General features: G+C 38.4%; 1 protein-coding gene across 3 annotated transcripts in view; it reads left to right on the top strand.

The window, feature by feature from the left end:
• The window catches only part of PDLIM3 (PDZ and LIM domain 3), a 57,970-nt gene that overhangs the window by 10,775 nt on the left and 22,998 nt on the right, over positions 1 to 24,197 (top strand). For all 3 annotated transcript variants that reach the window (XM_043969668.1, XM_043969669.1, XM_043969667.1), the window contains exons 2-3: positions 6,004 to 6,155; positions 12,911 to 12,995. In XM_043969668.1, coding sequence (XP_043825603.1) covers positions 6,004 to 6,155; positions 12,911 to 12,995 — 237 coding nt within the window. The remainder of the gene's footprint in view (positions 1 to 6,003; positions 6,156 to 12,910; positions 12,996 to 24,197) is intronic.

The raw sequence follows: 24,197 nt of genomic DNA, 5'->3' as shown, positions 1-24,197 counted from the left end.
AAGCCAATAATTTGGGTCACATGAAATTAAGAAACTTAGATGTTGATTCCAACTTTCCCAGCACTTCTTTGGGCCTCAACTTTCTTCATCTATCAAAAGATAGTGTCTTCCAGCTTTAACATTCTTAGAGTCATCCAATAAGTATGGGACACAAACTATCACCTTTTGCCATTTGCACGAATGGAATTACCATTTTCCACAGGTTATATATCCAAGCCCAGCTCATTTCCAAAATCAGTATTGTGTGTTTATGATTGGTGTTTGTTTTAAAATGTCAGAAAAGTTAAATATTTAAAAGAGAAAATATCACGCTTCCCCATGTTTAGACTACCAGGAATAAAGGCATAGTCCTGCACATTTAAAAATAGAAAAAGTTTATTGTTTCACCAAATACATCTAAAGAAAATTAAAAATTTAGAATTTATTCTTATCCCTATAAAGCACAGTTTAGATCAGGGGTTCTTAATGTGGGGCTCACAGATCTACAAGGGGAATATTTCAAAAGATCTATGAACTTGGATGGTAAGAAAATGAAACCATTTTTTTTCAGTAACATCTAACAGAAATTTAGCATTTCCTTCAATTATTTAAAAATATTATTCTGAGAAAAGGTCCATAGGCTACCCCAGAATGCCAAAACGCTCCATCAAACACACACACACATTAACAACCTCTGGTTTTGATCAAAAGTGTTTTTCTCCAAGATACCCTAGGTCCATGAACACACTGCTATGGATATAGGAAATACCTACTATGGAAATAAGAAAGTTTTTCAATGGGAATAGTCCATAAGATAACTCAACTGGCATAAGGAATAAAGGTCTGTACTTGGGTTAAGAAAATTCTAAATTGAAATTTTGCCTCAGTCACTTAAGATCAATGTGACCCTAGACAAATCAATTAGCTACTCTTAACCTTTATTTCCTCATCTGTAGAATGGGAATAATAATAGCACTTGAGTCATAATGTTGCCTGAATTCAAATGAAATAATAAATGTAAAGTTCTTTGCAAACCTTAAAGTGCTCATTATTCCCAGAGGTTCAGGAGCACTTGTTGTCTTCTCACAGCATGTACTGACTATAATGCAGAATGGGAGTACATTTCTGAGAGCAAAATATATTTCATGTTGTCAATGTTCATACTAGTAAAAATAAGCACTTCCTTTGCAAGAATGCACAATTTTATTGGTGTGGGTGTTCATTCTTCCTGTACTAAACACAATGTCTCAATAAATTGTATTCATAAGTTGCAGGTCAAAAAGAGATCATAACCTGAGAGCCATCTTCTCTGGTCATCAGCCTCTGTGATCTTAACAAGCCTTGGGAGAAACACTTGTCAGAATTGCTACTGAAGTCTTTCTGAGAAGGGGCCCATAGGCTTCCTCAGACTGGCAAAGGGGTTCATGACAATATACATATGTATATGTAGGGATACATGTGTGTATACATATATGTGTGTGTATACACGCACATATATGTGTGAGTGTATACACATATGGATGGATAGATGGATGGATGGATGGATGGATGCTTGCTTTTGATAGAAACTTTTGTTCTTCATGATGTCTTAGACCCAGGAACATACTGCTATGGATATACAGAATGCAAGGTCTTAGTGAGTTCACATTCTGCTGTTATAACCTTCAAGAACCAATTGTGCTCAATGACAAGCTTTTATTAAGTGCCTACTATGTTCCAGGCACTACAAAGAGAGAAATGAAACAATCTCTGATTGAGATTTCATCCTATTGAAGGATACAATATGTACATACATAAGTATATGAAAATATATGCAAAATAAATGTAAAGCAACTCATTTGGGGGAGGGGTCAGGAAGGCAGATGGGGGTGGGGGAAGTGTCAGGAAAGGATTATAGGAGGAGAGGTGGAGGAGTGAGCTCCATCTTCCAGATTCCTTATCATTATGAAGATCCATATGATTATGAGCCATCAGAATAAAATATTAATGGAGGAGTTATTGTAAGTATATGAAATTTTAAAATGAGTGGGTATGATGGGAAGAGAACCAGATTTAGAGTTGGAGAGGATGGATTCAATGCAGACTAGTTTTTGCCCTTCTTTGTTTGACTAGCTCTTAGCACAGTGACTGGCGAGTAGTAGCTGCCTAATAAATGGTAGATGGCTGACTGACAACCTCTTTGGATCTCAGTTTCCTACTCTATAAAATAATATTAGACCAGATGATGCTTTCAAACTAAGAAATCTAGAAAGAATTATTCAGTAATAATAAGGACAATTTAGAGTTATTACAAAGTAATTTGGATGACTTCTTTGTTTCAATGTGCTTCAGTTTCAGGATTAGGTGGGGGCAAATCATCTTCCACTTACTTCATATGTATCTTCTATTTGCCATTGTATATACATGTTATCCTTCACATACGTGTGCATACATGTACACACACACACACACACACACACACACACACCCCATTAGACCGTAAGCTCCTTGAGGGAAGGAATTTTTTTTCCTTTTCTTTGTATCTCCAGTGCTTAGCACTTTGCTAGGAACATAGTGAGTACTTAATAAATGCTTATAGATTAATGAGTTGATTGATCTTAAGACAATTTGATTGCACAAATGAACATGATAAATTGGTTTCTACAGTCAGTCCTTCAGATTTCTAAGGATTCATTTCCAGAGAAGTCTGGAATTGAAGACAAACTCTACATATTATTTTGCCCTGATGTAACAGGCATGTCCAAGCAATTACATACAACCAACTCAAATTGACCTCATTAGCTAGAGGGCATTGCTATATGGGAACAAGCTTTTATTGTGTCAAGCTATTCATTGGAATAGTTTTTCAGGGAGAAGAGATCAATGTGATAATCATATGAGTGTGGTGCCTTGGTTCATTAAATAATCAACAGTCTCTACTCCTTTCCATTCTAATACATTTTATTCCTGGAGTTCCTAGTCACCACTGCCACTCCCCTCAGATATAATCCTTTCACTTTATGCAAAATGTGACTTTGTAAAGATAAAGCATTATCTGATCACTGATCAAATGGTTTCAAACAAAAATTGAAAACATCTTTGCATCTGACCTTATGTAAATAAGACTCTTGTATTATCAAAATAAGTGAATCAATCCATAGATGAATAAGTGAATGAATGAAACTGGGCTAAATGCTAGGAAAACATATCTGAAGATAATCCCTTCCCTCAAGGGGTTTGTATTCTTTTTTCTTTTTCTTTTTGTGTTTTGGAGAGGGAAGATGTCTCATTTCTCCTACCTCCCAGCTTGTACCGGCTGGCTCCCATATTTGGAATACTCTGCCTTCTTACCTCGGACTCTTTTTTTTTTTCCTGGCTTCCTCCAAGACTCAGATCAAGTAGTACTTTCTGCAGAAGGCCGTTCCCAGTCCTCCCAAACTGCTATTTCCTAACCCCTCTCAGATTACCTTCCATCTACTTTCTTTCTCTCTCTCTCTCTCTCTCTCATTCTGTGTGTGTGTGTATCTTTCTCTGTCTCTGATTCTGTTTGTCTCTGTATCTCTCAGTCCTCTCTGACTGTCTGTCTCTCTGTCCCTGTCTCTGTCTTTGTGTCTGTCTTATCTGTCTCTGTCTTCTCTGTCTGTGTCTCTATCTCTGTCTGTGTTTCTGTCTCTGTCTCTCTGCCTTCTCTGTCTCTGTGTCTCTATCTCTGTCTGTTTCTTTCCCTGTCTCTACTTCTCCTTGAGCAAATTTTTTTAAAACCTGAAAAAATAAAATCCTTCAATACATATCTGTGTGGTCTAACAAAACAATCCCCACATTAATCATGTCCAAAAATATGTTTCTTTACACATTGTGGGTTTGTCAGGAGGCAAACAATGTGTTTTATCTTCATTCTTTTGGACTTATAGTTTATCATAGCATTAATCACAGTTCCAAAGTCTTTCAAAGTTGTTTTTCTCAATAATTTTGTTATCATTGTAGAAATTGTTTTCCTAGATCTATTCATCTCATTTTATATCAGTTCATAAAAGTCTTTCCAGTTTGCTCTGAAAAATGTCTATTTCATTATTTCTTATGGCACAATATTCTATTATATTCACATACCAGAATTTGTTTAGCCATTCCTGTGGTGAGTAAAACTATATGTGGTCACCCTATTACCGTCCCAAACGTAGAGAAAATTATCTGGGGTTTAGCATATATTTGTTACTTAGAAATTAAAGGCTACTGCACCAGTCTGGGTGCATTAAGCATTTATTAAAGAATATTAAATATTAGTAAAGAGAGCGTGTATGACTCTGAAAGATAGGAAAGCCTAGAGAAGAGAGAAAATAGGGAATCCTAGAGGGCTGCGTCCGCACTCACCTAGTTCCCGGGCCAAAAGAGAACAAATGTCTGTGCAAGCTCGCTGTGGGCAGGAGCAGAGACTGCCCATAATCATTGTGCAAAGCCGGTTGGCTAGCATCACTCAAATCTATTGGTTCACTGGATTTGAGGACAGTCCATGAATAGAACGTGCTGAGGCCAGAGTTCAGAGAACACACCCCCTGGCAGGAACAAGGCTTTCAGGTAGGTGTGGTTTTGAGTGAGGTAACTTCCTGACCCTGAGATGACCTTAAGAAAAGTCAGGCCAGGCTCAGCGGAGCCCAAAACTCCATTATTTCCTCATATTCCTCAATATAAGGCAATCCCTTGATTTCAAATTTTGGCTATGATGAAAAGTGCTACTATAAATATGTTTGTACATGGGGGTACTTTTCCTCTTTCTTTGATTTCTTTACTGTATAGGCCTGTGCTATACCTATATACTGTATAGGTATAGTAATGGTAAAGATGGGTCAAAGGGCATGTAAAGTTTGATGATTTGGGGGGGTGGGTAGTTTCAAATTGCTTTAATAAATGTCCTTCTGGGTGCAGCTGGGTGGCGCAGTGGATAAAGCACCAACCCTGTATTCAGGAGGACCTGAGTTCAAATCCAACCTTAGACACTTGACACTTACTAACAGTGTGACCCTGGGCAAGTCACTTAACCCTCATTGCCCAGCAATAAATAAATAAATAATTAGATAGATAGATAGATAGATAAATAAATAAATAAATATCCTTCTGACATATATTACTTACATGACTCTTGGCTACTATAATTAACTAACACCCTAAATTGCACAACATTTGGGGATTTGCATTGATAGAGGTACTTTTTCTACACAGAAGAAATCATCGCAATTACCTATTCCAATTACTTCATTTTGCAAATGAGGAAACTGAGGTCCAGCATGGTTAAATAGCTTCCCCAAGGTCACTCAGCTTATATATAAGAACTAGAACTCAGGCCTCCTAACTCAGTTAATTATGCTTTACCCCATGTCTGCATTCATACTGAATTGAAATACAAATGTAAATATAAAAGCTGCAACATTCCTGAATATTTTTTTCTGAACTAGAACATCATCCGAAAAGAAGTATTTCCATATTCCAACAGAACATAAAAAGAGAATATTATATAAAAATCATGATTCTCCATTTCACACCATTTGCTTGTTTTCAAATATATCAAATTCTACACATTACTTTCAAAACTTGCCTGCTTGGGCCTGCTTCCTTCTGAACATTGCTCTGTTCTCTTCAGTGAATTTTTAAAATGTTAAAGTGGCCCTTTTGGGGGGGGGTGCATTACTATTGCTAATACCCATTCTTCTTCACCCAGCTCCTTAAAAACCAAGAAAAAGAAAAGGAAAAAATCTTGTAAAAAATAAGTAAAATGTGAAATAAAATAAATCCACTCCTTGACCACATTCATCACCCCTCTGTTAGGAGGTTGTTTTATCAAACATTCCCTATGAACATTGATGGCCACTGCATTAATCAGAATTCTAATGTCCTACCAATATTTTTTTTTCTTTACCATGTTGTTATTGAGTAAATTGTTCTCCTGGTTCTGCTCACTTTATTATGCATCAGTTCATTCTATGCTGGATACCCTATAATCATCTCCTTCATCACGCTGGATATCAATTTTAAGACTATTTTGTTTTCTTACAGATTACTCCAGGAAGCAAGGCTGCAGCTGCCAACCTGTGTCCTGGAGATTTCATTCTGGCCATAGATGGCTTTGGAACAGAGAATATGACTCATGCTGATGCCCAGGACAGAATTAAGGCAGCAGGTCATCAGCTGTGTCTCAAAATTGACAGGTATCCATTAATAATGGAATCTGAAGTTGATCTGTTTCAGGAGAGAATCTGAAATGGGGACATGAATGTGTGGGTCAGTGTGCAGAGAGAGAGGGCTGGGAGCCAAGCTGAGGTGGATTCCTGAAGGTGCCATCACTCCAACATTCTAATGAGAATCTCGAGGCTGATTTATGGTATAACTTCCTGTCTGCTCTGTACTCTCCCTGCCCTATGCCATGGCCAGCAACATCCTCTCTGTCCCCTTGCCCCAGTTTTTGTGCCAGCCTTCTGCTTTCCACATCATCCCTGTAGTTCAAATCATCACACACACACACACACACACACACACACACACACACACACACACACACACACCAAAATACAGAAACTGAGGGAACATTTAAATATAAAAAATCCACAGATACATTCAGAGAGAAAGGAATGTGTCTAGGTATCTAGGCAGAGAAAGGAATAGGAGAAAGAGAGAGAGAGGGAGGGAGGAGAGGTCATGCCTTAGATCTGATGATCAGAATTGCTCAGCCCTTAAGATCTTGGCCTTTGAGATTCCTATTTCAGATCATGACTTTCCACCTTTCCATCTCCCCCATATATTCACACTTCTGAATGTCCCCTTTGCTCTGATCTCTGGTCCCTTGATCCTCTTTTGTATTCCCTGTTTGCCTATTGCCCCTGTTCTAGCATTACTTCCTTCCCCTCCCGGTCTAGACCCTCCTCATTTCCAATCTGACTGCACTACTTTGGGACTTGTCTAACTCTTCCACCATGCCCCAGGAAACTAATCGATGGGAAACTCATCGTCCTGCAAGATTAAACTAGCCTTGGTACTCACACTTCATCACTACTCTCTGCCCCTCTAATTGGAGGGCTGAGCCATGAATCTCAAAATCTCCATTTCAGGAGGGAGCTCAGAACACATATCTCTTCCTTTCTCACCTGGCTCCACTACTCTGGGATTTCTCTGACTTTTCTACCATGCCTCATTGGTACCTTCCACCCTCCCATTCCCCATTCTTCAGCTTCCTTGTGTGTGTGCAATATCTTCTCCTACAATATTGTAAGCTTGTTGAGCACAGGGACTGTCTTTCTTTTTTCATATTTACATATTACTATCCCCAGTGGTCAGCACATTGCCTAGCACATAGTTAGTGCTTAATAACTGTTTATTCACTGATTAAAGTCAACCATTTCAATGACGTACTATCCTCCAGTTTAAAAATCCCTTTCCTCTGTGACTTTTTGCTGCTCCCACCCTACTAGTCCCCAACTCTAGGTCACCCCCCATGTATTCTTTGTCTTCTTCTACACCTAAGAAATGAAGCATCACTAGAGAAAGGGATGAAGCTTCCCTGAGTCTCCTACAACTTTATGCTGTCAAATGTGAAATGATAAATAGCAGTCCTTTTATTCAGCACTGATTAACTCCATACCACATTCCCTGTTGCAGCTGTTCCAAACCTTCTCAGGTCTCCTCCAGCCCTAAATTCCATCTCTACCCTGATCTCTCTCAAATTATGACCTTACCTTTTACTTTAATGAAAAGATTGAGGTCATCTGATATAGGAAATATATAGTCTTGGAAAGAGCCCTGGATTTGGAATCAGAAAATGGAGGTTCAATCTTGACTCCATTATTTACTATCTCTGTGACTAGTAACTTAATCTTTCTAGGACCCATAGAAAGTGGAGGGTTTGAATTATACCATAGGATTTAGAGACTCATTTTGCAATATTGGAAACTGAGACTTGATTAACCTCTAAAGTCCCTTCTCACTTTAAAGATCTATGATTTTGTGGTCTCAGGGTTTTTTAAAGCTCCCAAACCTCATTTTTTTATATAGATGCAATCATATAAAACATTTCCACATTATTTATTTTGTACAAGAAGACATGAATAAAGGGAAAAGAATGAAAGAACATGAGAATAGCATGCTTCAGTCTGTGTTCAATCAATATTGGTTCTTTCTTTGAAGGTGGATAGTATGCTTCATTAGTCCTTTGGGATTGTCTCGGATCATTGTATTGATGAGAATAGCTAAGTCATTCACAATTCTTCATCATTCAATATTGCTGTTACTGTGTTCTCCTGGTTCTGTTCACTTCACTTTGCATCAGTTCATGTAAGTCTTTCCAAGTTTTTCTGAATCATTCTGCTTGTTATTTCTTATAGCACAATAATATTCCATTACAATCATATACCATGGCTTGTTTAGCCATTCCCCAATGGATGAGCATCCCTTCAATTTCCAATTATTAGCCACATGGTCTCAGTTTTCTTATCTGTCCTTCTCTCTACTTCAAAACCTCTGTCTTTGCCCATCTTCTTTACTTTCCATCCAGTCACCAAGGATAAGGCAGTCATCCTTATCAAGATAACCCTTGCATCTTGATCTCATCCTCTCCTTTTCCTTTAGGACTTTGATTTCATTGATCTTTCTCATCCTCAATTCATTGTCAATCTCTTCCTCTCTAACTGGTTCTTATATTATGCTAACAAATAAAAAACAATCCTTGACCCTTAGTTAATTCTAGCATCTTATATTTCTCATCCTGTCACTGACAAATTTTAAAAGGCATGACCTTTATCCACTGCCTCCACTTCTTCAACCTTCACTCACCTTCTGAGAACTCTGCAATCTGGCTCCATTCTTACCACTATACTGAAACTGCTTTCTCAGAGGTCACCAGGGACTTAATTGCCAAATGCAATGATCTATTCTCAATTCCCACCCTCCTTGTCCTTTTAATAGTGTTTGACCCTGTAGACCACCTTCTCCTTCTTGGTACTATCTTTGTCCTTAGCTTACATGTCACCTTCCCTTTCTGATCATCCTCCTACCTCTCAGACCACTTCTCTGTGTCCTTCACTGGCTTTTCACCTTCTGTCCATCCCACAAATGTAGGTTCTGCCACTAGCCTTTTCCCCCTTTTCATTGTCTCTCTACATTCCTCTCATTAATTATCTCATCAACTTTAATGGCCTTCATCACAGTTCCATCTCCAAATCTAAATTTGGCTCCAACCTTTCCTGAGCTCAGTCTGGCATTTCCCAGGACTTATATGATATGACCACAGGATGTCCTGCTGACATCTCAAACTCAATAAACCCAATCCTGTTGATTAATTGATTGAGGGTTTGATTCACCACTACACATATTTTCCCTCTTTTCTTCTCTATATCATGAAAATTTAAAAGCTCAGAATTCATTTTTTCAGTCTTTTCTCTTATTCACCTTGTATATCAAATCAGTTAAGTCCTAATGATTCTCTTTCTGCAATACCTCTTGAATCTGTGCCTTCTTTTCCACTCTCACTGCTACCACCATAGTTCAGATGCTAGTTACTACTTCTAACCCAGATTGCAATAGCCCCCTAACTTTTCTCTATTTCTCTAGTCTCTCCTCTCTCCGATTCCTCTTTCACACAGCTGCTGTAATAATTTTAGGAATGTACAGGTCTGACTATGTCTCTTGAGAGAAATTATTATTTTTCTCTTGTATTTATAGTCAGTTGTTGAATTGGGACTGGGGTTTTTCCTCTTTCTGTTTCCTTATTCAGAGATTAGACCCTGTGGGTTGTTCTGCCAGCCAGTAACGGGCAGGACTCATGATGAGATGAAATCTTGGGCTAGACTTATCCAACTGGGAAAGTTTAGAAGTGCTCAAAAGGTAAAGAGATTTTAGTCTAGGTGAATTCCATCCCCTTGTGTTTTAGTCAAAGAGGTCTGAGTGGAAGTGGCTTCCCCCTTTTGTCTAGTTTACCCTAGAAGGGGGTGGCCTGGGTAGAGATAAATCTATTTGTCCAAGACTGAGGGACCATAGTCATGTCCCCCAGCCCTTCATTAGAATAAGCCCACCTCAGGGGAGCTAGGTGGTGTAGTGGATAAAGCACCAGCCCTGAATTCAGGAGGACTTGAGTTCAAATCCGGACTCAGACACTTGACACTTACTATCTGTGTGACCCTGGACAAATCACTTAACCCTATTGCCCGCCCAAAAAAAAAAAAAAAGAAGAAGAAGCCTACCTCTTCATTTTCTCGTTACTTGTTAACCAGCCAGAATTAATTTCCACCCTCAGCTGTACCTCCTTTTACAAAGGCTTTATAAGTATTCAAGGTCCCACCTAAGAGTTCTCTTTAGTCACCATGCAGAACAACTGAGCTCATTTTATTGATTATCTGCCAGCCATACTTAATAAAATATAATTTGCCCAGAAACTGTTTCTCAGAAATCTTCATTTGCCATACCCTTCCTTTCTGAAAACTTTCAGTGACTGCTGACTGACTACATAATACAACATGAAGTCCTTGTTCTGTTATTCATAACTACCATCTGGGTTTAACCACCCTTGCAGCCTTGTTTTAAAGCACTCCCCTTCATATATTCCACATGGCAGCCAAACTGAGCTGCTAATTATTTCTTGACTTCATCCTTTCCTTTCTCACTTTGATACGTTCTCACAGGTTATGTTGTAACTCTTCGGTTGGTTACACACAAATCTCTGCCTGTTGAAATTCTGGTCCTTCAATATTGAGCTCTTCTATGAAGACTTTCCTAATTCCTTCCAGATAATAGTGATATCCCTCTCCTCAAGTCTCTCCTACTCCTCTGTGTGACTTCTCTTATGTACATGATTATATAACCTGTTAGTGTAGTTACTTGGGATGTTCAGGTATCCACAGTGAGTCTGGCATCAAAATGGTGAGCTCCCAGAACTGTGAGATTAAAATTGGATATTAGATCATAAATCTACCCTACTTAACCTTTCCCTTAATTTATCTCCCAGACTAGTAAATGGAAGAAGCTTCTGGTTTTCTAGATAGAGCTTTTATTGTATGGTAGTCACAAGGTGATGTTGATTAGAAGGATAGGAAAGTAGAAATACAATACAAATCATCTTAAGTCTAGGCTTAGTCTATATTCCGTATAAAGAAGCAGGGTGGCACCAGGCTTCCTAAGGAATGACAAAACAGTCCAGATCAGAGCAGGTCAAAGCTTCCATGAAACTCAATAGTAAGCCCATGGTTGGCCACCATGCTTTCAAGCCTGGGTGAGATAATGAAATCTTTTTTTTTTTTTTTGGTGAGGCAATTGGGGTTAAGTGACTTGCCCAGGGTCACACAGCTAGTAAGTGTTAAGTGTCTGAGGCCGGATTTGAACTCAGGTACTCCTGAATCCAGGGCCGGTGCTCTATCCACTGCACCATCTAGCTGCTGTGAGATAATGAAATCTTGATCTCAAAAATTAAAATAAAATAAACCTATCTATCTATAAATATAGGATACTGTTATTAATATCACTTACCCCACTAATCTATAACTTCTTTGAAGGTAGGAATGGTATTGTCCTTTATCTTCATATTCTGACTGCCTGGCAGTATTGATTTCTGTTAGCTTGTGGATCCAGGAAAAAAAAAAAAAACGTTTTCCTTCCATCAAAGTCTTTATCACCTGAGAAATCAATTTGATACAATTTAATTCAACCAACACTTAATAAGCACAATGTATGCAAGGTATTGGGGGCGGTTCAAAGACAAAAAGTTCCCTGTTAAAGGATATCATCATTCCATGAGTATGGATATGTTTACAAAGAAATATAGTGCACAGAAATTTGAAGTAGAAGAAAGCACTAAAAAGAGAGAGTGTCAATGAAGGCTTAACAAGCTACATAGCACTTGAGCTTGAAGGAAGATCAAGATTCTGGGAGCAAAAAGTAAGAAGGGTAGTTCAGGAGAGGGGTGCTAATTATGTGAATGCATGGAGGTAGGATATGGGGTATAGAGTTTAGGGCAAAATTAGTGCACCAGTTTGGTTGGAACATGATGATTCTGAAAAGCAGTAATATGAAATAAGGCTAGAATCATAGGTAGGAGTCGGATCATAATAAATGCCAGGCTAATTTTATCCTAGAGGCAATAGGGAGCAACTGAAGGTCTTTGTGCAGGAGTGGCATAAGGCCAGAACTGGAATAATAAATATAATTGTGGGCTTGAGGTCATGAAAACCTGAATTCAAATTCTATCTCTAATATTTATTAGCTGTGTGATCATAGGCAAGCCATTTAACTTTTCTGCACCTAGGGGACCTTGAAATTCTCTTCTGGCTATAAATGTATGATCCTATAATCTTGCCTTAAGAAAATTATTTTGGTTTACTTTGAAGAGGATAAACCAGAAGCAAGAAGACCAATAAAAAGCAATTAGAGTAGTCCAAGAGATCGGATGAGGGCCTAGACTAGAGTGGTGGACATTTGAGTAGAGAAGGTGATGGATGAAGTGAATAGTAAGGTTAGGCAAACTCTAGAATGGAAGCCAAGCCAATTCCCATAATGGCAGACCAGTAAGCAGTAACTCATCCATCGGGCAGATGAATAAGACCTTGAACAACACAAGTAAGAGATGGAAAAATGTGGAGATGATGTGTACATACCATTCCAGTGAATACTCAAGGGTTTCTCTTCTGTGCCTTTCTACACTCCCAGATAATTTAAAATGTGCAATTAGGAACTAGTTACCCCAGAATCTGCATAAGAGCATCAGATAAAATCTTGACGCATATCAGATGATAGAAAAAAAAAGATATAGCATTATTTCTACAGGAAAAATAAGGTGAGATATAGGGGGAGTCATTTTTATTAAATCCTTGGAAGTTATAATGTTAGTTTTCAACTGTAAGGAAGAAAGAACTATCTGATCATTGTTCAGGAAAGGGAAGTATAACTTCTAAAAGCATGGGGTTTAATTATTTTATTTTATTAACAGGGCAGAAACTCGCTTATGGTCTCCACAAGTTTCAGAAGATGGGAAAGCACATCCTTTCAAAATCAACTTAGAATCTGAACCCCAGGTATGAACTATAGAGTAAATGATGCTGGCATTTTGCTCATCATCTCATGTGAGGGTTTTTATATTTTTTTTAATTGACACTTTTCATTTGCTATGGGTTTTCCATTTATCTTAAATTCTTTCTTATAAAACATTTCCTACACTAACACCTGACTGATTGTGAGTTTTAATCAACTCACATTGTGAGTTTTAATCAAAGTTTGTATGCTTAGAAATTGTTTTTAAATAGAGTATACTTTAAGTATTTTGTCATTAAAAGAGTCTATAAGTGTGGTCTACTTTTCTTAGAATTGTTTACATCATTCATGATATTGAATGAATGAAAATGTTTCCTTTATTCTTAAACCTTTCAAACATTCCCTTCTGATCAAAGGAATCCACAATGTGAATAGATATGAAGTGGAGTAAAACATCAGAAGTCACCCCCACATCTCACAAAAAAACTCTTACTCCAATGTTCTGTCATGACATGGGGCTGAACTGGACTTCTTGAAGGCTATGCCACTAGATTGAAAGTTCTGGAAATGTCAACCAAACTGGAAGATTTTCAGTGTGGCACTGGCTATAGATTGCATCTGTTATTCTAAGATCAGGCTGACTAAGGACAGAAATGTTTATCATCAGAGGTCAGCCTCTCTGGCCACGGCAACCCATCAAATACAAAAATATAAATGGTTCAACATTTGATGTGGCCTCCTTCTACTACTACAATAGCAAAAAGCAGAAAGAGGGAACACAGGATGCTAAGAAAATCAATTTTCAAAGTATGTATGTGTATGTGTATGTGTGGGTATGTAGAGAGAGATAAAGAATAGAGAGTAGGGGGAGGGAGGGAGGGAAGGAGGGAGGGAGAGAGAGAGAGAGAGAGAGAGAGAGAGAGAGAGAGAGAGAGAGAGAGAGAGAGAGATTGTTATTGTTGTTGTTGTTCTTTGTCCTTCATTCTTGAAGAGGACCATGATAGATGTCATGACTTGCAAAGAATTGGATTTAAGTGAGGAAGGGCAAAAGTCACCAGCCTCACTCACTCTCTCCTCCAGAGCCATCTGGGTCCAGTGGCAAGATATATAATCAGGACAACTGGAGATGGCCTCTTTTACCTAGAAAAAAAATTGTTTTGATAGATAAAGGGGGTGGGGTGGACAGAAAGACCCTCAGGGTTTCTGACTTAAAGAGATAGAAGTACTATTTAGGCCCACCCTGAACCATCAAGAAGCCAAACAATGGCAAAATGAGGCCTGGGCTGGGATCTATTGTTGGCCTAGATAAATAGATGGATAGATACATAGATAGATAGATGGATGCATGCATGGACAGATGGATGGATGCAATGCATGGTACTCCTCTAAATGTGAGCTCTTCATCCAATGACCAACAATTTAACATTAAACTAGAAGAACCAAATCAATATTGACATTTTCACTATAAATTAAGCCAGAAGACAATTCTTCTTGAAAATAAAAGAGGAAACTGGAAACAGTCACCTTTGTGGAGATGACAATTGAACCTTTGAAAGCAGATGAGATCACAGGATCATAGATGGAGACTTGGAATATACTTTAGAGACCATCATATTGCCAAAACGAAATATTATAGATGAAGGGGAAAAATCCAAGACTGGTATGATTTAACAAAGAAATAAGACCAATAGAAAGGAAATAAATCTCTGGAAAAACTTGCACAAAACCCAAGCACTCCCGATCATCTCAAGAGAATCTATAGATGAAATCTGAAGGATGCAAAATGACACAACACAGGATTGTAATATATTCTCATAATTGAGATCAATGGAACCACCATATTTGAACATGACACTTCATCCCATCTGAGAAAGAGGAAATGGTACTTAGAGAAGTTCATGAAGAGTAGTGGAACCAAAAAAAATAAACATAAAAGAAATTCATACTGCAAGTAACATCTTTCAAAGCAGTGAAATGGGATTTTTCAAGCTATCTAAGGACAGATACCAAAGCAATGGAGGGAAAAAAAATCGCAGATGACATCATCCCCAAAAAGGCAAAAATGAGCAACCACTGTATCACATACCTTCTCGTCTCTCTAAAACTTTTTAAAGAATGAATCTATCAAAAGCATTCTTGATGAAAATCTGATAGTGCAACAGCTGGTTTTTGGAAAGGATTTTCTAAAGCAGAAGCCTTCTTCACAGTCATATAAATGGCTGTAAAATGTAAAAAATTGCAAAATCTCATTGCATTTAGTGTTTGCTGATTATTTAAAAAAACCATTTTTTAATTCAATAAGATAAAATGCAGCCTTAAAGAGCTCTTCCAACAGATATTTCTCATCCATATATTAAGACTATACAAGATTCTTTGATAGATGCAATCACAGAGTAAGTGACAAACCTCTGATTATGAATATTGTGATGCAAAACATTATCAGAGGGTAGTCTATGCAGACTCCAAATGGAAAAGGGATCCCTATAGATGATGAGGTCTTCCAGGTACTCCTGTTTGTGAATGAGATGCTGATTGCAATTAAGTCCCAAGACACTATAAAGTTACTTCAATGCAATGCAGTGCCCCTTGAAAAAAGATAAATATAGCAATTTATGCAAGAAAAACCAAGGACACCAACAATGCCTGCCTATTGCCTTGATCTTAAGGTACAAGTGGATGGACAGCCTATTGAGTAATTCCATTTGTTCTTATTTCTTGGACTAGCACCATAGTTTAGTTCCTTTCAAAGATTATATAGATGGACAACAAGTTGGGCTCAGAGTTGAAGAGGAAACAGACTGTATTTAGGAAATGTGTTGTGCCTTCACCAATCTCCACCTGCTCCCTGTCCTAACAAAAATATTTTCAGTCACAATATTCTCCAAGGGATTCCATCTGGCTGCAAAATTTAGAATATCATTATCCCTAAAGAATTAAAATTCTGGGTTGTCAAAGGGCAATGGAGAGACACACAGTGAGTGTTAAGTTGGCTTATTACTAATGATCGCTTACTCACAAAAAGCGTTGCTGTTGTCTGACACTTCATGACCCCATTTGAGATTTCCTTGGCAAAGATACTTGAGTGGTTTGCCATTTCTTTCTTCAGCTAATTTTACAGATGAGGAAACTGAGGCAAAATGACTTGCCCAGGGTCACAAAGCTAACAAGTATATGAGATGAGATTTGAACTCAGGAAGATGAGTCTTTCTGACTCCAGGCCCAGCATTTTATCCACTGCACAACCTCATTAAATATATCAACAAAGAAATGCATCTTCAGAAAAAAAGCATTGGGCTGGTCATATAGCAAGACTGAAGAAGAGATAGACATTTCTAGTGCTGTGCTGGTACCAAAGAAATGTTCAAAGGCCCTAGCAAGGCCTTCAGATGGGTAGGGACTGTTAGGAGGACTTATAGGAAAATGTGAACAAAACCCACACAGGCAGAGTTCACTTCCCATCTGTTCTGGTGGAAGGAGTTTCCCCAGCAGAGCCACTGGAGTAACAAAGTAAGGTTTAAAAATTATCAAAGCAAATCATCTGAATAGGGAGCAGGTATCTGTCTTTCCTTTCTGAACTAAACAATCTGTATTTTACTAAGTGATACCAGAACAGAGCTTATCACCACAAAACCATTCTGGCTTAAGAAGATATCGTATCTACATATGCTTTTAAAATTTGGCTAGATTTTAAAGTCATCTTTGGTATAATTCAACAAACATTTATTGACTCTATTGTTTGTTCTTTGATCTCAAAGAGGACCATGACATCGGGGTGATGTCATGACTTGCACTGAATTGGATTTAAGTGAGAGAGGGCTGTGCAAAGTCACCAACCTCACTCTCTCCTCCAGAGCCATCTGGGTTCAGTGGCAAAATATACATCAGGACGACTGGAGATGGCCCCAGATATTTAAGGCAATTTGGAATTGAGTGATTTGCCCAGGGTCATACAGCTAGTAAGTGTCTGAGGTGAGATTTGAACTCAAGTCCTTCCAACTTCAAGGCCAGTACACTATCCACTGTACCATGTAGCTGCCCTGATTGTCTGTTCTATGCAAGGACCTTACAAAAAGCAAACTAAAGGAATCTGTGCTCTCACATAAGCTTCTATTTGGTTGGGAAATAAAAACATATAAAAGCCGTGAATGTTATAAAGGGGGGAAAAAGGAAAAAATATAAAATCTACAAGCACATCATAGTATTTTTCATCAGACAGTTCTATTTCTTGTGAAGTGCAAACATGTAGAGGCCTCCAATCAGCTTCTCATTTCACTTAATTATTTGTAACTCTCATTCCTGACATTTTTATAGCTACTTAGCCACGGATGCCAGTAAACACAGTCACAAAAATGACATTCTGCCCTTCTCTGTGCAGCTGGATTATAAAAGACAAATAATTTTCTTTTACAACCACTCTTGCTAAATGGGATAAATGAGTTGAATAATCTGATTCTCATTTCAGTGCAGAAGTGCCATAGCCCAGTGAAATCAACCCAAATCTCACTTGTAGCATTCAGTACAAATCTCATTAAAAAAGATTTTCTGAACCAGCTCCTCTCAAGTTAGAAAGAAGGGGATAAATATTGTATGTCCTTATTTTTAAAATGCTCTCAGAGCATCTAGGTTGTGCAGTGGATAAAGCACTGGCCCTGGATTCAGGAGGATCTGAGTTCAAATTAGGCCTCAGACACTTGACACTTACAAGTTGTGTGACCCCAGGCAAGTCACTTAACCCTTATTGCCTCACCAAAAAAACAAAACAAAACAAAAAATTTTAAATTAAAATAAAATAAGACAGAATGCTCTCTAAAGGTAGTGATTACCTTCAAACATTATACAGAATAGGGTATTAGACTTAAAGACTGGAAGTGTGGGGTTCAAATACTACCTTGTCATCTAAAAGAGCACTGTGACCCTAGGAAAGTCATTTCACTATCTTGCACATCAGAAAACTTGCTAGGACTTACCTGCTGACTCAGAGAGAGCTCCCTGCACTGACTACATGCTCTTACCATGAGGAAATTGATATTGGGGGTGAGGGGCGGGGGATGAGATGAGAACATTCCAGTTCAATCCTCTCCTTTGCAGAAAAAGTCCCTTAAGGCTAAATAACTTGCTTTTCTTTAGTTGTCAGGCAAAAGTCAGATTTGGCCTTCCTGGTGAGAGTAGGCTTCTTGCTATCTGTGTTGGGAGATTTAAGGGACCGAGGAGGCTATTCTCAATAAGGGGTAGATGCCTGAAATGTCTCTGTTAAACTTTACTCCTTAAGCCCAAGGTTTTAGCCTCTGTTTAAATCCAAATACCCCTAGGAGAGGTAACATGGTAGAGATAGCACAGTGAATGCGGTGCCAGCCCTGAGTCAAGAAGACTCATCTTCTTGATTTTAAATCTGGCTTCAGATACTTTCTAGTTGTTTGACCATGGGCAAGTCACTTCACTCTGTTGACCTCAGTTTCCTCATCTATCAAATGAGCTGGAGAAGGAAATGGCAAGGCTCCAGTATCTTTCCCAAGAAAACCCCAAATGAAGAGTCAGACACAATTGAACAGTAACAGAAGAACCTTTTAGAGCTTAATCATTTATTCCTCACTGTTAATGGGTCTATCATATATTTTCCTATAACAGGTTTTTATAGAATGGAGTAAGAAACCAGTGAGAGAAGTGTTCCTGAGATAAGGGAGGGACAGAAAGTAAAACAGACCTCCAAAAGGAGGCTGAAAATGCTAACAAGAAACTTTGACCAGCTTACAATTTTGGGAGGGGCTGGTGCTGGCCATGACATGCTCCAACCCCCACACCCCTCAAAAACTGGTGATGTTAATTTTGTTAACATAGCATAAATGTCTAAGGATAACTAACCTATTGTTCTACATTTTTTTTCCCATACCATTGGCAGGCAATGAAGAAAGAGCCTTTTCTAAATGTGTTGTGCAAATATACTAATCTTTGGTAAACAAAGGTGTGTTGGTATGGAAAGTGAAGGCCATTAAAACATGCAGTTTAACAGGCCAGTGTGGAACTAGGTCCTCCCAGGTTTCTAGCCTTGGTCACATTTTAAGTCAGTCACTTGTCTCTGATTTATTTAAGTTAAGTGACCTAGGAATAATCTGGGGAGATTCTTAAACCTGTAGTATGCTGTGTTGTGCTAAATCAACTTCCAATCCTAAAGGTTTTTAAAAATCTTTCCTGGGGCAGCTAGGTGGCGCAGCAGATAGAACACTGGCCCTGGAGTCCCTGAGTTCAAATCTGGCCTCAGACACTTAACACTTACTAGCTGTGTGACCCTGGGCAAGTCACTTAACCCCAATTGCCTCACTAAAAAAAAAAAAAACCAAAAAACAAAATCTTTCCCTCCTCAAATTTTTCATAACACATTTACCTATTTCTTTGTTTTTGCTTTATTCTATGTATAATACCTATTTGTAACTGAGTTATTTTCTCCCTTCTTACCCCCTTTTAGATTTTAAGTTCCTTAAGGTCAGTGGTACCCATTTTGTTCATTTTTTTATCTCTAACGCCTAGACTATCATAGATCTAGGGCTAAGAGGGAACTTAGAGGCCACCTAATCCCTCTGTTCAGTCATTTTGAGTCTTGTCTGACTCTTCATGACCCTATTTGGGGTTTTCTTGGCAAAGATAAATGGAGTTGTTTGCCATTTCCTTCTCTAGCTCATTTGACAGATGAGTAAACTGAAGCAAACAGGGTGAAGTGACTTGCCCAGGGTCACACAGCTAGTAAGAGTCTGAGGCCAGATTTGAACTCAGGAACATGAGTCTTCCTGACTTCAGGGCCAGCACTTTAGCCACTGTGCCACCTAGCTGCCTCTAGCTAACCTCAAAGATAAGTTGTTAATGGATGAATGTCAACATGACAAAAGATTTCTAAGGGAGTAACCCTTCCCAATGCCCAAATAAGTAGAGTTGGTAAGCCCTGAGAATTGAGCCTTCTCCTTGAACAGAGGTAAGCCCTGACCTGCTTTTGACATGTTTATACCTGAGATGTTCCCAGTGCCTTTTCAACCACTGCTATAAACCTAACCCTAAAGAACAAAAATTTCTCCAGGTGTCTCCATGCTCAGGCCAACTGTGATAAAAGAAGCTTTTCAACCAATGGGATAAACATCAATTAAATGCCTACTTTGTTCAATCTGCTTGGATCTGTACTGTTTAACAGTTTTATCAATGACTTGGATAAAGACCTTAATAACAGATATGCTCATCAAATCTGCAGATGATACAAAGCTGGGAGGAGTAGCTAACAAACACACTGGATGAAAGATCCAGAATCCAAATGGATCTTGACTGGCTGGAGCACTATGAGGAATCTGATGAAGTTCATTAGGTATCACCTTGCTCTTGGGTGCCAAAAATCACCTTCACTAGAACAAGATGGGGGAGGCATAGATGGAAAACAATTGTTCCCCCCAAATTCTGGGGATTTCCATGGACTACAAGAGCAATAAATGTCAGCAACATGAAGGAGCAGTGCAAAAAGCTAATACAATCTTAAGCTGTTTTGAGGGATCTATTCTTAGAATAGAGAGGTGAAAGTCCCACTGTATAGCACCCCACTCACTTCATCTAGAATGTTGCATTCAGTCCTGGGCGCCAGAAAATGGTTTCAGAAGGATATTGATAAGCTAGAAAGCATGGAGAGAAGGGTCACCAGGATGGTGAAAGGCTTGAGTCCGTGACAAAAGAAAATCCATTGAAGGAAGTGGGCATGTTTAAGAATGAGACAACTCCAAGGGGATGTGATGGCTTTCTGTAATTGTCTAAAGGACCGTCATGTGGACAATAGGGTAGCTTTGTTCTGTTTGGCCCCAGAGGGAAGAACCAGGAACAATACATGGCAAATCTAGGCCTGACATCAGGGAAAACTTTCTAACAATGATTACTGCCCAAGAGTGGGCAGAACCAGTTTAAGACCTCTTTGGAGGTCTTCAAGCACAGCCTGGACAACCATGGTCAGGCATGTTATTGTGGGAATTCTTTTTGTGTATAGGTTAGACTAGATGACCCCCGCGGTTCCTTTGGACTCACTCTACGGATTTCCAAACTCCTCATATTATACATGAAGAAACTGAGGGTCAGGGATCATAAGGTCACATTGATAGGTAGTTAAGTTTCAAAGATAGGATTTTAACCTAAATAATTGGCCTCACAACTAAAGCTCTTTATACACTGTGCCAAACTACTTCCACATAGCAGGTGCTTCATAAAATAATATTTGTTTAGTGAATTTGAATTATTATTTATGATGACTTGCCAATTTTCCATGTCTTAGATGACACAACTAACAGAATTGCTATTTTCCTAAGGCTATACTGCATGTTAATGAATAATAAACTACGCTACCCAAATCAAGGCTCTAGCCAGTCGACCTTGTAGCCAATTAATTTTTAAAATACATATTTGCAGTGAAAAGAGTATGACCAATGAAAATGTTCTCCAGTGACATACGTGGTCATTATATTGGATTGTCATTGGTTAATCGTCATCATCTTTATCTAGATAACAAGTAATTGTATTCTAGGATATGAATTCCATCCTTGCCCCATCCAAATCTCCAGGCAAAGCAGGTTATAGCATGGTATGCTCACTATGGAGGCTCAGAGCTCCCTGGCTCTGAGATTCCATAGTGAGCACACCATTCTCTCTCTGGCTGGTTCCACTGCCCAGCTAGGGACAAAGCCCATATATAGGCCAGACCTAGATAGTTCTTCCCTCCTGTCCAAGTCACTGGGCTTCATCACTCATAGGAATTCAGCCCTCCCTTCAACTGGGGCCAAGCCTTGTCTTGCTTTTGGCAGGTTTAGAACTAAAATGTCCCTGCTCCCTTCCTAACAACTACCACAAACCTAACACTGAAGAATTAAACTCCTCCAGACTTCATCATGCTCAGGCCAAAAAGGGTAAAAGGAACTTTTCAACCAAATGGATAAACGTGAATTAAATGCCTGCTTTGTGCAAGTTCACCTGTGGTGTATTTATGGGAGGATGTGGCTGTCATGGGTAGGTGATTATTATGTACCACTAGAGAGAAGATCCAACTTAATGAGATCCAGATTCATTTGAGTATGTACAAGGGATATAAAGTCTCAAAGGATTCATTAATGAAGGTATTTCTATACAGATAAGAATGCCTATTTTTGAACACTGCAAATCATATACAATTCTTAAAAGTGTGGAAAAATGTTCATAAAATTTCATAGAATGGAACTCCAACCTGTACAAGAATGGTGCCCTGACTTCAGGCACATCACCAAAATACCAGTACACTACTGGGCCCCTAGGTGGTACAATGGATAGAGCACCAATCCCATAGTGAGGGAGACCTGAGTTCAAATTTGACACTTCCTAGCTGTGTGACCCTGGGTGGGTCACTTTACTCTGTTTGCCTTAGTTTCCTCATCTGTAAAATGAGTTAGAGAAGGAAATAACAAACTACTCTAGTACTTTTGCCAAGAAAACACCAAATGGTGTCATGAAGAGTTGGACATGGATGAAAACCATTGAACAACATTAGGCAAGACATAATCTTAATATGATTTGGCTCGTTCCTCTGGTTACAACTACTTTTTAAAACTCAAATGAAATATTAAAATAGAAAAGTATATTAATTATCTTTCTTTCATAACATTATTACCCTGCAAAAATCAGAGAATTGTAATGTTAAACATATCGAGGACTCAACATCAGTGGTAAAAAGTGTGTTGTAAGCATTCTCCTTTGCTTGGAGAATAAGAGAAAGATATTGTATTTGGGATAGTATTTCATTAGTTCTCCTTTTTGTTTCATGATTTAATATTTGGAAATTCTAAAGTAAACTCATCGTTGCTACTGTGAAATATAGGAACAACTTGAAAAATTTGGTTTATTATAAAGCAATCTAGTGCAACTTCCCACTTAATGAGAAATGCTGTCTGGGAATCCTTGAACATAATTCAATGTTCATTTTCTAAAGCAAGACATTGATGATACAGCAAGAGAATTCTTTTCTCTTTCTCCTACATTTACATATCCTCAAATCAAACAGTACTGTTCTCATTGTTAAATATTATTTGAGTACCTGGAATGCATAATTCACAAATATGGGAAAAACACTTTTCAAGCACCAAAGCTACTCTTAATTTTGATCCAAGATCAAACGACAAAAGGCTAAACAGCATCAAGAGGAAAACCCCATCCATTCCTTGGAAGACGATCACTCAGTCAGTGATTGACACATAGTAGGTAGTTAATAAATGCTAGTTGATACACTGACTGAAAAGAGAGTTATGTCTATACATGCAAAGGAAATGAAGAACTGAAACAATTTATCTGAAAAGTTCAAGCAGAAAGAATCTTTCATTTGAAATAGCCTGATAATTTAGAAGTACACAGAGTACAAGCATCTATTTTCCCATCTTTGAACACCAAAGAAAATCACTGAGAGAAGAAGATGGCTTGGGAACATTCCTGAACAACCAAATGTGCAGTAGTTTCCATAACACTATTTGAGCCAACATTTCATCAGCCTTCTCTAGTTTAATTGTTTGAGATCTGCCATCAGGAACCATAACATGCAGTCATATTCAACCCCAGACCTATTTTCATCATACATGCATGCATTAAGTCAAACACATTATTTGGGTTGGAATTATTAGGTCATTCCAATTAAAAGTGCGTAACAATGGATGAGCTTCCTGCCAAATTTGCTCTAGGATATTAAGAAAGTGTTACATTCTCTCCAACATCAACAGTCTCCTTCTCTTGGAGAATAAAAGAAAGATATTCTATTTGTGATGATATTTCATTAGTTCTCCTTTTTGTTTCATGATTTAATATTTGGAAATTCTAAAATAAAGTAAAAACTCATGGGTTGCTACTGGGAAATATAGGAACGACTTGAAGAATTTGGTTTAAGTAGGACAAACACAAGAGCTGGACTATTTTTCCTGCTGTATGTTTTGCTATTGACATTTTGTGTTACTAATTTTTTCCAGGACAAAAGGTATTGGGGTGTAACTAACTACAATGTTATATTTTGCAAACAGTTTAACAACAGAATGACTTTTTTTTTCATTGTGCCTTTTCTTTATGAGAGACAGGGTGTTAGGTAGAAACAATGTTGGACTTGGCATTAGGAGACCCAGGTTCAAATCCAGCTTTTTGATGCTAGTCGATTCACCTAATGTCTCCAACCTTCACTCTCTTCCTCTAAAATAGAGCTAACAATAGTACCTACCTCACCAAGCTGTTAG

Source organism: Dromiciops gliroides, chromosome 6 (genome assembly GCF_019393635.1).
Source record: "Dromiciops gliroides isolate mDroGli1 chromosome 6, mDroGli1.pri, whole genome shotgun sequence".
Taxonomy (NCBI): Eukaryota; Metazoa; Chordata; class Mammalia; order Microbiotheria; family Microbiotheriidae; genus Dromiciops; species Dromiciops gliroides.
This window is presented reverse-complemented; position numbering and strand designations above follow the sequence as displayed.